Below are 13,607 nucleotides of genomic sequence, written 5' to 3'. Positions count from 1 at the left end.
AGTGTGTTTAATTTATTAGAGGGGTTGCCAGTAAAAAAAGTTTGAGACTCACTGCACTATATTAACCTATTTCCCCACCACTTCAATTAACCTCTCCAAACCTTCACAATGCAGATGAGGTTTTTCTTTTCTTTTTAAAATGTTTTTGCATGTCCAGCAGATTGAGATTCTCATTTGATGAGCATTTCGTCTTTTCAGAACCTGTTACTGTGTATGTGTTAAAGGAAATAGGTGGTTCTGCAAGATGAGTAGCAATACATTGTGTCTCTGGATGACAGAATACAACACAAAGGAATTTAAAAGATTATCTCAAGTTTTTGCAGGGTTTTTTTAGGGCCATATCTAGCTTCAAAAACTGTAATGGACTCTACCTATTGACTTATATAGGAAACCCCACATATACACATCTGAAACCAAAATATAGCCTCATGTTTTTGAACTGTTGTAAAAGCATTCACTACAACACTCTCAAGGCAAATATTACCTTCTTTTTAGAGGTGGGAAAACGGAGGCTCTAGAGTTTAAGTATAATTTCAGTGACTGATTTTTACTTGCACAAGATGTGGGACTTAAATACTGGTAATATGAAAGAACAAAAAATCCCCCGAAAAGCAAATTTCTACTTCTGACTCATGTGAGCATCTGACCCCAGAAGGGAAAGGACACTATACCAGGATTTCTCAAACTGGGGGGGGGAGGGGGGGACAAGTGATAATATTAAGTCTGACATTGCATAAACTGCTATGGCTGAAATTGAATGCTTTATACTGCTGGAAAGCAAATATTTGTGTTTTTCCAATAGCACAGGGTATTCATTTCTACCCTAGAAAGCTGAGAGACACTAGACCTTAAAGAAATAGTAATCAGAATGTGATTTTACCTTGCTCCCTCCCTTCCCAAGTTATTTCCAAAACACCTTTTAAAAGCCTTGGTTTTAGCAGGTCTTCAGAGAGCTTTGTATCATCTGAAAGCTTGGCTTAGAGACATAGCTTTTAATTCATGTAAAGAACTCCTCTCTAACTTTAGACAGTCATGAAATATTAGCTTCCAAAAACCATACTGGAACTGAAGTGAAATTTAAAAAAAAGATGGTCACAAAAACATGATTTTAATGTCTTGTAGCTGCCACTACTGGTAACATGTTCACAAACATCATGAATGCATTCATGACAAAAAAATACAGGATGGATTGGAACACACTTATTAAATCTCTGCCTTCCTATGCATTTGTACAGCTCCTAGTACTATCAAGCCCCAGTCCTCTTAAGTGAGACCTTTAGTTATTACCGCAATACAAATAGTGGGGGTTGCTGGACACATTACATTAAAGAGAATTCGTATTCTGACTATTCTAATCAGAATGTCACTCTAATATTGCAAAGCTGTAATACTATAGCAATATTAACAATACTTAACTGCAATGTTACTCATTATTTTGTGTTAAGGGTAGTCACAACAGACTTTTTTTTTTTTTTTTTTTTTTTTAAGAAAAAAAGTATCAATCACATAAGGTTTTCTGCCCAGTAACTGACCAACGAATCAAATATCAGTATGATCTGCAATTATCACAACTCCATCTGGAACACTTCAATGCTAAGTATTACTGACTTGTCGAACTCATTACTGCAGGAAACGGTTAATAGCATATTAGTCTTCACAAAGATGACTAAGCACAATTATGAATAACAGGCTCTTTAGTTAGGTCAAAATTAGGACCATCAATCCTCATATTTGCAGGAATAAGATAGTCATCAGGTAGATTCACGCCATTCCTCGTAGCACAGCTTTGAACAATTGTCTAGTACACTCAAGAGGGTTTTTGGTTTTTAGCCTATGTTTAAGTATCAGCTATAGGTTAAGATCTAGAAAAAACATAGCTGATTGTTGAATGAGGAAAAGACAACAACACTGTGATGCTCTTCACAGGCTGGGCCCTAGTGAAAAAAAAAAGAAAAAAGTCATGCTAAATACCAACCACCACCTGCTAGTTTCCACACTCACCATTGAAAGCGCCACAATAAGGGCAGGTGCTTTTCTTTCTGCACTTTTCAGAGACTTTCTTTTTCAATCCCCGTTTCTGCAGGTAGGTCAGACCAGGCCTCTTCAGATAATCCAAAAACTGTTTTCTCTCCTCTGAGGACAACAGGATACGGCAACAGGTCTTGCAGGTCATCTAAAATATAAACAATTGATTAACCCTTGTTCTTTTGTTAGTGAGAAATAAATATGTGATTAGGGACAAATTATGATGCGGGATACCACAGTTCTTCACACACAGTTATACATGCAGTTTCATGGATGAAATGTCACTGCCTTAGTGGGGGAACCCAATTATTGCACAGCACACTGCCCAACAGATGGGAGTAAGTTGGGAAACTCTGGCCAACAGAACAAAACTTTGCTCTCCTTAAGAAAAGTTCTGCAGGAAATTAAATGTCCATGCAAAGAGACAACTTAAGTTTATTGGCATCACTTAAGAGACAAACTTTGAATAAAAAACTGTACCATAGAATCTCTATGGATAATAATTCTATGCTCTAATAAGAAGAAGATTAGGGATATATTACCAACCAGCTGACCAGGATAGTGACAGTGACTTTGAAATGCTCAGGGAGATTAGGGAGGCTATAAAAATAAAAAAACGCAATAATAATGGGGGATTTCAACTATCCCCATATTGACTGGGTACAATGTCACCTCAGGACAGGATACAGAGATAAAGTTTCTTGACACCTTAAATGACTGCTTCCTGGAGCAGCTAGTCCTGGAACCCACAAGAGGAGAGGCAAGTCTTGATTTAATCCTAAATGGAGCATATGATCTGGTCCAAAAGGTGAACATAGCTGGACCGCTTGGTAGTAGTGATCATAATATAATAAAATTTTACATCTCTGTGACAGAGAAAACACCACAGCAGCCCACACTGTAGCATTTAATTTCAGAAAGGGTGACTACACAAAAATGAGGAAGTTAGTTAAACAAAAATTAAAAGGTACAGTGCCAAAAGTGAAATCCCTGCAAGCTGCATGGAAACTTTTTAAAGACACCATAACAGAGGCTCAACTTAAATGCATACCCCAAATTAAAAAACAGCATAAGAGAACGAAAAAAAATGTGACCATGGATAAACAAAGCAAATGAAGCACTGAGAGGCAAAAAGGCATCCTTTAAAAAGTGGAAGTTAAATCCTAATGAGGAAAATAGAAAGGAGCATAAATTCTGGCAAATGAAGTGTAAAAATATAATTAGGAGGCCAAAAAAGAATTTGAAGAACAGCTAGCCAAAGTTTTAAATAGCAAAAATTTGTTAAAGTACATCAGAAGCAGAAAGCCTGCTAAACAACCACCAGGGCCACTAGACAATTGAGATCGTAAAGGAGCACTCAAGGACAACAAGGCCATTGCGGAGAAACTAAACGAATTCTTTGCATCGGTCTTCATGGCTGAGGATGTGAGGGAGATTGCCAAACCTGAGCCATTCTTTTTAGGTGACAAATCTGAGGAACTGGCCCAGATTGAGGTGTCATTAGAGGAGGTTTTGGAACAAATGGATACACTAAACAGTAATAAGTCCCCAGGACCAGATGGTATTCACCCAAGAGTTCTGAAGGAACTCAAATGTGAAAATGCATAACTACTAACTGTGGTTTGTAACCTATCATTTAAATCAGCTTCTGTACCAAATGGCTGTACAAAGTGTACTGCATAAAACACCACCATCTCTTTCATGGCTCCCAGAGGGATAATCCAAATGAAGTGAAGCCTCAGGTTTTCTGACCTCTCCCCCTACTTAGGCTGGGTATAATAATTGCTGTCCCTTCCAATTACGGAAAATTATTTTACCTGTAAGATGCCTATGACAGCTTTAAAGTACCCAACATGGAAACATGGCAGCTCCAAGTCAATGTAGCCATAATGCCCTAAACAGTCAGCTAGATTCTTCCCACAGGTTTCACATGGACGGTCCTTTTCACTGGTACCCTTTGAAAGAGACACACAAAACCATTATAGCCGCAATTACCAAATTGGGGGAACAAAAGAAGCTACCACAGCTGCTCTTAAATTAGTCAACATGCCTGTGGACAGTTCTCTGTACACTCGCATGAAAGACTTCTAGATTATTTCAACTCTGAACTCTTGCTCTCAGCCAGCAAGAGCTGGTAATACACTGAAAGCATCATACTCAACATCCAATCTCCACAGAAACAGAGCATCTTGCACTGCTCCTGCTGATGCAAGTGGTGTTAACTCATTCAACCCTATTCATCTGGAAAGACTGTTATAGTGACGTGGTACTAACGGTATGTCCACACTACACTGATGTGATTTGCAGCTTATGCAGCTATACCAACATTAGCTTTAATGTAGCTAGGTTGCTAACAGCAGCAGTGAGGACACACCAGCGTGGGTTTCAGTGCAGGTTGCACAACCCCACCTGATCCCCCTGAGTACATACTTGCACTGACAGCGCATGCTGAAACCCGTGCTGCAGTCTACACAAGCAGCAAATCACACCCCGAGGTACAGGGCAGACATACCCAGAGAGTGTGACTATTTTGTGGTCATGTGAAAAGCATGAGGAGAAATCTGTGTCCAGCCTCAAAAGTGAGTCTGCCTGATCTGTCCAACAGTGTGAAATGTTTGATGGCACAAGTCATGTTCCAAGTGAAGAGGTGCTTGTATCACAAGACACCATTGCAACTGGCAATTTCAGCAGAAGAGCCAAGGAGACATAACCACCTTATTTCTCTTCAGCTCATGTAGTTTAAGTGGAACCTTGCACAGGCACACCTGTTCTGTGGCTGTATAGTGGAATTCAGTTTTCATTTCAGCATTGTTCATAAGCATGGAAAATATTTCCACTAAAAAAAACAAAACAAAAACCCAAGAAGTACCAATGATCCTTACCATACGATGGTCCAGTACTCCATACTGCAGTGGAGAGTGGTGGTTGTCCTGGCTGTACAAGTTCTTACTAACAACCTGAATGTGAGCCTGCTGGCGCATCTCTTCTGGAGATTTCATGCCAAAGCAGATGTGGCTTCTAGAACAGGAAAAATTACAAAATTTGATTTTAAAAAGATATATAATAAGCTGATTTGAGTTACAATAAAGCCAAAGCAAAATTATACTTCCATCTCTGGGAAAAAAGCATGAATCTGTGTATTAGATTTTTGCTTTACAGCTAATAGTTCTTTAAGGATCATCAACAGACTATAGAGCAGTGGTCCCTAAACTGTGAGGCACCCATAGGATCGTTCAGGGGGTCATGACAGGGCCCGGGCCAGCCCTCACAGGGGGCGGGGAAGGAGCACCACCCAACCCCGCTCTGCCCCCATGTTAATCAACCAGTGTTTGGTTTCTTTTCTAACTAAACAAGCCCACCTATATAAACCAGAATAAGTGCAGATACATTATATAAAATAATTTAGAAACCACTGTGGCCAACAAGAACCAAAGGGTCAGGAGAGCTGATTCTGACTTTTGTTAAGCTGATCCCAATGTCAGACTAAATCCATGTACCAACACTGTTATGTACCTGATATGATCAGCTTTTTAAAAAAAAATACAGATTTAAAACACAAAAGTTAACCAGATAAACCAGCCCCCACCATGGAGACCTGGCTAGTTACGATTATGCATTAATGTTGCTGTAGTTCTTAAGCACAGTCAAATGTACCTGGAGCACAAAGACAGGTGCCCTTTAGAGAGCGCACAGCCATCAGTCAGTATTTGCAGGTGGTCTGACGCCCCTCTGCCACCCAAACACTCCCTCCGTCCCTGGGGCTGAATCCCTCCATCCAGCGGCACCGGGGCCCCCTCCGACCTGGGTCTGACCCCCGTCCATCCCTGGGGCTGAACCCGCCCCCATCCAGCATCCCCTCCAGCGGCACAGCCCCCCAACCATCCCCGGGTCGGCCCCCCACCATCTCTCCCCTTCAGCCCCCGCCTCTCACATTTTCTTGGCCACGTCGGTCTCCCTGAACTGCTCCTTCACCATGATAGCGGCGGCGGGGCGCGAGGCGCTGCCCGCACGGAGGGGAGAAGGGAGCCGGGGCCGCGCGCCCGCACCGCACTGCAGAAGTCACAGCACCAGCCGCTCACCGTCCTCCTTCTCCTCGCCCCGCCCACCGCCAACAACGAGAGGCACCGCCGGTGCCGCGCGGGGAGCTGAGGAACGGCACAGCGAGTCGCAGCGCTGCGGCCGCTCCCTGCAGCGACAGCTGCTGGCTAAAAGGGGGAGGCCCGCCCAGGCCGCTCGGGGCTGGCTCCGATGGTGTCAACTATAGTAGACCCCGAAACAGTGATTTCCCTATACCCCCCCCCGAATTTCCCAAACACCCCCCCAGTTTTGTGAACTAGTTACATGCCAATTTAGTGACTGTTTGGAAATTTGAATTGAAATTGAAACATTAATACACACTTTAAAAGCATATACAGTGTATGATAAAATATGTTTGTCTGAAAAAGTATAATAGATTTGAAAAGTCTGAACATAGACTAGCTCCCTTATACAGCTGTTGTTTTTTATGACAATGTCAGTGCATTCATTTCGGTGATGTTGGCCAACCTAATCATTTCAAATGATGATTTGTAAGCAAAGTCTAAATGAGCTCTCCCTGACAGCTAGTGATGAGCTGGGGCTGGGGGGAAAGACTTCAGGACCAGATTGTATTTACAGTCACACCTAATCTACCTAGGTATCCAGCAAACAGAGCTGTGTTGCCCAAGTGATAAATTTTGGCTGGGGTTGGGTTATAAATCACTTGAATGCAGGGGAGAGGGGGGAAGAATTAAATGTTGTTCTTATTGTATGAGTAAAGGGCAGAAGAACTGTACTTAGCCTGTGCTGATTGAGGGCATCAAGAGAGAGGGTGGGGACCTGTCCCTCTCCACTGTTTAAAGACAGAGCTGATTAGGCTCCATAGATAGTCTTTTGTTCTGTTAAGTGACCACTGCAGCTGAAATCACTGATAATCAGGTCTAAGTGCTTAGTCCTGCTGTGGGGACAGTGTTTCTGTGGAAGAGACAGCCCAGACTGCACTAGCAGCGAGGTTCCCCAACTGAGAGCGCAGCTAAAATCACCAAGAGCTGGGTAGAACCTCAAGAGACCAACTCGCAGACGTCATAGTGGCAGGTGGCAGCAGAAGGTGACTGCGCAGGGCCATTGGCAACAGAGTGGTGCAGTGAACGGTGGCACAACAAACAGCAGTGGCCAGAGTGAACAGTGAGCAGCTGGAGGAATAAGCAAGGTGCCTTCTTACCCCCCACCTGGGAGGTGTACTCACATGAAAGTACCTCTGAACTCTGAGTCTCCACTGACCAAGGACCAGGGCCGCCCAGAGGATTCAGGGGGCCTGGGGTTTTCGGCGGCAGGGGGCCCCCGCCGCCGAATTGCCGCCGAAGACCCGGCACTTTGGCGGCAGGTCCCGGGGTGGAAGGACCCCCCGCCGCAGGTCTTCGGGGCACTTTGGCGGCGGGTCCCGGAGCGGAAGGACCCCCCGCCGCTGAATTGCCGCCGAAGACCCGGAGCGGAAGAAGCTCCGGGGGCCCGGGCCCCGCGAGAGTTTTCTGGGGCCCCCGGAGCGAGTGAAGGACCCCGCTCCAGGGGCCCCAAAAAACTCTTGTGGGGGCCCCTGCGGGGCCTGGGGCAAATTGCCCCACTTGCCTCCCCTCTGGGCAGCCCTGCCAAGGACAACACCGGTGAGTCAGGTGTGGTGGAGGGAAAAGTGAGGGGCACGTTAAATAAACATTTGTTTGTTGGACTATATTTTAGTGACTTTGCTCCAGAATGCTAGATTTGTGACTGGGAATGGAAACTTATATAAATATGTTTCCTAGTAGGCCAAGATTTTTAAAATGCATTATTTGCCAAGGTTGTTATCTCGCATCGTTGCTATCTTGAGAGGTCATTATGTTGGGGAGTTTCTGTACTAAACATTATTATTATAATTAATTTTTACATAAGAATGGTCATACTGGGTCAGACCAATGGTCCATATAGCCCAGTATCCTGTCTTCTGACAGTGGTCAAGGCCAGGTGCTTCAGAGGGAATGAACAGAACAGGTAATCATCAAGTGATCCATCCCCTGTTGCCCATTCCCAGCTTCTGGCAAACAGACTAGGGTCACTCAGAGCATGGTGTTGCATCCCTCCCCATCCTGGCTAATAGCCACTGATGGACCTATTCTCCAGGACCTTGCAAAGGGAATTAAAACCAATGGTAAAAGGTTCTATAGCCATATAAATAAGAAGAAAACAAAGAAAGAAGAAGTGGGACCACTAAACACTGAGGATGGAGTGGAGGTTAAGGATAATCTAGGCATGGCCCAATATCTAAACAAATACTTTGCCTCAGTCTTTAATGAGGAGCTTAGGGATAATGGTAGGATGACAAATGGGAATGAGGATATGGAGGTAGATATTACCACATCCGAGGTAGAAGCTAAACTCGAACAGCTTAATGGGACTAAATCAAGGGGCCCAGATAATCTTCATCCAAGAATATTAAAGGAACTGGCACATGAAATTGCAAGCCCATTAGCAAGAATTTTTAATGAATCAGTAAACTCAGGGGTTGTACCGTACGACTGGAGAATTGCTAACATAGTTCCTATTTTTAAGAAAGGGGAAAAAAGTGATCCGAGTAACTATAGGCCTGTTAGTTTGACATCTGTAGTATGCAAGGTCTTGGAAAAATTTTTGAAGGAGAAAGTAGTTAAGGACATTGAGGTCAATGGTAATTGGGACAAAATACAACATGGTTTTACAAAAGGTAGATCGTGCCAAACCAACCTGATCTCCTTCTTTGAGAAGGTAACAGATTTTTTAGACAAAGGAAACACAGTGGATCTAATTTACCTCGATTTCAGTAAGGCATTTGATACAGTTCCACATGGGGAATTATTAGCTAAATTGGAAAAGATGGGGATCACTATGAAAATTGAAAGGTGGATAAGGAACTGGTTAAAGGGGAGACTGAAAGGTGAACTGTCAGGCTGAAAGGAGGTTACTAGTGGAGTTCCTCAGGGATTGGTTTTGGGACCAATCTTATTTAATCTTTTTATTACTGACCTTGGCACAAAAAGTGGGAATGTGCTAATAAAGTTTGCGGATGACACAAAGCTGGGAGGTATTGCTAATACAGAGAAGGACCTGGATATCATACAGGAAGATCTGGATGACCTTGTAAACTGGAGTAATAGTAATAGGATGAAATTTAATAGTGAAAAGTGCAAGGTCATGCATTTAGAGATTAATAACAAGAATTTTGGTTATAAATTGGGGACGCATCAGTTGGAAGTAACAGAGGAGGAGAAGGACCTCGGAGTATTGGTTGATCACAGGATGATTATGAGCCGCCAATGTGATATGGCCGTTAAAAAAGCTAATGCGGTCTTGGGATGCATCAGGCGAGGTATTTCCAGTAAAGATAAGGAGGTGTTAGTACCGTTATACAAGGCACTGGTGAGACCTCATCTGGAATATTGTGTGCAGTTCTGGTCTCCCATGTTTAAGAAGGATGAATTCAAACTGGAACAGGTACAGAGAAGGGCTACTAGGATGATCCGAGGAATGGAAAACCTGTCTTATGAAAGGAGTCTCAAAGAGCTTGGCTTGTTTAGCCTAACCAAAAGAAGGCTGAGAGATATGATTGCTCTTTATAAATATATCAGAGGGATAAATATCAGGGAGGGAGAGGAATTATTTAAGCTTAGTACCAATGTGGACACAAGAACAAATGGATATAAACTGGACATTAGGAAGTTTATACTTGAAATTAGACGAAGGTTTCTAACCATTAGAGGAGTGAAGTTCTGGAACAGCCTTCCAAGGGGAGTAGTGGGGGCAAAAAGACATATCTGGCTTCAAGACTAAGCTTGATAAGTTTATGGAGGGGATGGTATGATGGGATAGCCTAATTTTGGCAATTAATTGATCTTTGATTATTAGCAGGTAAATATGCCCAATGGTCTGTGATGGGATGTTAGATGGGGTGGGATCTGAGTTACTATAGAGAATTCTTTTCTGGGTGCTGGCTGGTGAGTCTTGCCCACATGCTCAGGGTTTAACTGATCACCATATTTGGGGTCGGGAAGGAATTTTCCTCCAGGGCTGATTGGCAGAGGCCCTGGAGGTTTTTCGCTTTCCTCTGCAGCGTGGGGCATGGGTCACTTGCTGGAGGATTCTCTGCACCTTGAGGTCTTTAAACCACGATTTGAGGACTTCAGTAACTCAGGCATAGGTTAGGGGTTTGTTACAGGAGTGGGTGGGTGAGATTCTGTGGCCTGCGTTGTGCAGGAGGTCAGACTAGATGATCATAATGGTCCCTTCTGACCTTAAAGTCTATGAGTCTATGAGGAATTTATCTAGTTCTTTTTTTAATCCTGTTATAGTTTTGGTCTTCACAGCATCCCCTGGCAAAGACTTCCACGGGTTGACTTTATGTTGTCTCAGAAAGTATTTCCTTTTGTTTTTTTAAAACCTGCTGCCTATTAATTTCATTGGGTGACTGCTAGTTCTTGTGTTATGTGAAGGATTAAATAACATTTCCTTATTCACTTTCTTCACTCCAGTCAAGATTTTATTGACCTCTATTATATCCCCCCTTAGTTGTCTCTTTTCTAAGCTGAAAATTCCCATTCATTTTAATCTCTCCTCCTGTTTCATACTCCTAATCATTTTAGTTGCCCATCTCTGTACCTTTTCCAATTCCAATATATCTTTTTTGGGATGGGGTGACCAGATCTGCACACAGTATTCAAGGTGTGCACGTACCAGGGATTTATATAGAGGCAATATGATATTTTGTGTCTTATTATCTATCACTTTCTTAATGATTCCCAACATTCTGTTTGCTTTTTTGACTGCTGCTGCACATTGAGTGGATGTTTTCCGAGAACTATCCACAATGACTCCAAGATCTCTTTCTTGAGTGTTAACAGCTAATTCAGACTCCATCATTTTGTATGTATAGTTGAGATTGTTTTCCAATGTGCATTACTTTGCATTTATCAACACTGAATTTCATCTGCCATTTTGTTGCCCAGTCACCCAGTTTTGTGAGATCCCTTTGTAACTTTTCGCAGTCTGCCTGGGACTTAACTATCTTGAATAGTTTTGTATCATCTGCAAATTTTGCCACCTCACTGTTTACCCATTTTTCCAGATCATTTATGAATATGTAATGGTCCCCGTACCGACCCCTCAGGGATACCACTATTTATCTCTCTCCATTCTGAAAACTGATAATTTATTCCTACCCTTTGTTTCCCATCTTTTAACCAGTTACTGATCCATGAGAGGACTTCCCTCTTATCCCATGATGGCTTACTTTTCAAAAGTCAATTTAAATTAAATACATTTAAAAAAAAATTATATATATTTTTTTAGAAATCTAATGCATTAGATTTTTTTAGAAATCTAATGCATTTAGAAATGCATTATCCTTATGTTAAATTTGCATTATCCTAACAAAACATTTACTTTATTCATATCACTTTTATATGTTGCAGGTCAAAGTGAAAATGAAAAGACAAAAAACAATACAACAATTTTTCCACTCAAAGGCCTCAAAAGCTAACCAAGGTGAAGAACACATCAAGAACCAAGAATATATCAACATGTCATCTGAAGGTTCAAGTGGTATATCTACATCCGACCAGCCCAAAGCACAAATACAGCTACCTACTGAAGAAACAGTGTCTCCAAAACCTAAAGGCAGTTCCCAGTGTTTGTCGGTCACAGTGTTCCCATTTATTGAAGTTTCAAAAGATGGCTACTGGTGCACCTCTTGCAAAAAAGCTTACGAAGAAGGAAAGCTTCCCAGTGCTATAATTGGTAAAAGTGGAGGAGCTTGGTTTGTCAAACCGATCAGCAAAGCCAATGCTGACAAACTATGTGAAAAGGCTGCAAAACACCGGGCCTCTGGAGTGCATCAACATGCAGAAAGCCTTATGTGAAAGTAGAATGAATTATATTGTAAAAATAGAATGGATTAAAGAAATGCTGTATGTACCTTTAAGCAGAAATAAGGAATGCTGAAATACTGGTGTCAGGAAAAGGAACATTAAGGCATAAACAATGAGTCCGCTTAAGCTAATGGTGAAACATCAGCCGGAGATCTGTAAAAGTTAGTAAGAAAATTGAATATGTATGTCTAGTCTCGGGTAAACTTGTCAGTTCTGCTTTCTTTGTTCTCTTGTTAAGTTTGTACCCTTTTTATCTGTATAAAATAAGGTAGTGTGGGTCTTGGATGGTGCTCACATTATCTGGGTGTTATTAGCAGAGCGCTGTGCTAATAAAACAGAGTGGTCTGACAAACTGTGAGTCCTGAGTCTGAGGCTATGTCTACACTACAAAATTAGGTCGGATTTATAGAAGCCGGTTTTATAGAAACCGGTTGTATGCAGCCGATTGTGTGTGTCCCCACATAAAATGCTCTAAGTGCATGAAGTCGGCGGACCGCGTCCACAGTACCGAGGCTAGCGTCGACTTCCGGCGCATTGCACTATGGGTACCTATCCCACAGTTCCTGCAGTCTCCGGCGCCCATTGGAATTATGGGTTGAGATCGCAATGCCCGAATGATGCAAAACAGTGCCGCGGGGGGTTCTGGGTACATTGCGTCAGGCCCCTCCCCCACCGTCACAGCAACGGCAGACAATAGATTCGCGCCTTTTTACCTGGGTTACCTGTGCAGACAACATACCACGCCAAGCATGGAGCCCGCTCAGCTCAGCTCACCGTCACCATATGTCTTCCGGGTGCCGGCAGACGTGGGACTGCATTGCTACACAGCAGCAGCAGCTAACTGCCTTTTGGCGGTAGACGGTGCAGCATGAGTGGTAGCCTTCATCGGCGATCGGGATGCTGGTAGCTGTGGGGCTGGCAGCCGTAGGGCTGCATTGCACCAGCCCCTTGCCTTTTGGCAGTAGATGGTTTATTACGATTGGTAACCGTCCTCGTTGGACAATCATGGATATCAGTCATAGTATATTATTTTCTGCCAAGTATTGTCTGCTGAGCACCCAGAAGAGGCCGAGGGCGATCTGGGTGCTGGCAGACATATGGCTGGCACACGTGGGGCTACATTGCTACACAGCAGCAACCCCTTGCCTTTAACCGTCCTCGTTGGACAATGATGGCTACCAGTCGTAGTATACTATTTTCTGCCAAGTATTGTCTGCTAAGCACCCAGAAAAGGCCGAGGGCGATCTGGGTGCTGGCAGAGATGTGGCTGGCACACGTAGGGTTACATTGCTACACAGCAGCAACCCCTTGCCTTTTGGCAATAAATAGTATATTATGATTGGTATCCATCATCATCATACTGGTACGCGCCCAGTATTTGCTGCCAAGCGCCCAGAAAATGCCGAGGGCTATCAGTCATGCTGCACTGTCGTCTTAAGATGTAAAAAATAGATTTGTTCTGTATTCATTTCCTTCCCTCCGTCAAATCAACGGCCCGCTAAACCCAGGCTTAGGAGTTCAATCTCGGGGGGGTGCATTCTGTGTGACAGTTGTTTGTATTTCTCCCTGATGCACAGCCACCTTTCTTGATTTTAATTCCCTGTACCTGTACGCCATGTCGTCACTCGCCCCTCC

The 13,607-nt window shown here is 43.2% G+C and overlaps 1 protein-coding gene across 1 annotated transcript in view; it reads right to left on the bottom strand.

Annotated features, from left to right (window-relative positions):
• POLR3A (RNA polymerase III subunit A) overlaps positions 1 to 6,085 on the bottom strand; it is a 56,685-nt gene extending 50,600 nt beyond the window's left edge. The window contains exons 1-4 of the mRNA XM_065407797.1: positions 5,957 to 6,085; positions 4,908 to 5,043; positions 3,843 to 3,980; positions 2,002 to 2,173 (exon numbers count right to left, since the gene is read on the bottom strand). Of these exons, the coding sequence (XP_065263869.1) occupies positions 2,002 to 2,173; positions 3,843 to 3,980; positions 4,908 to 5,043; positions 5,957 to 6,000 (490 nt within the window). The 5' untranslated portion in view covers positions 6,001 to 6,085. The remainder of the gene's footprint in view (positions 1 to 2,001; positions 2,174 to 3,842; positions 3,981 to 4,907; positions 5,044 to 5,956) is intronic.
• Between the last annotated feature and the right edge of the window lie 7,522 nt (positions 6,086 to 13,607).

This window comes from Emys orbicularis, chromosome 7 (genome assembly GCF_028017835.1).
Source record: "Emys orbicularis isolate rEmyOrb1 chromosome 7, rEmyOrb1.hap1, whole genome shotgun sequence".
NCBI lineage: Eukaryota > Metazoa > Chordata > Testudines > Emydidae > Emys > Emys orbicularis.
The sequence above is the reverse complement of the archived record's forward strand: the minus strand, read 5'-3'. Positions and strand labels throughout refer to the sequence as shown.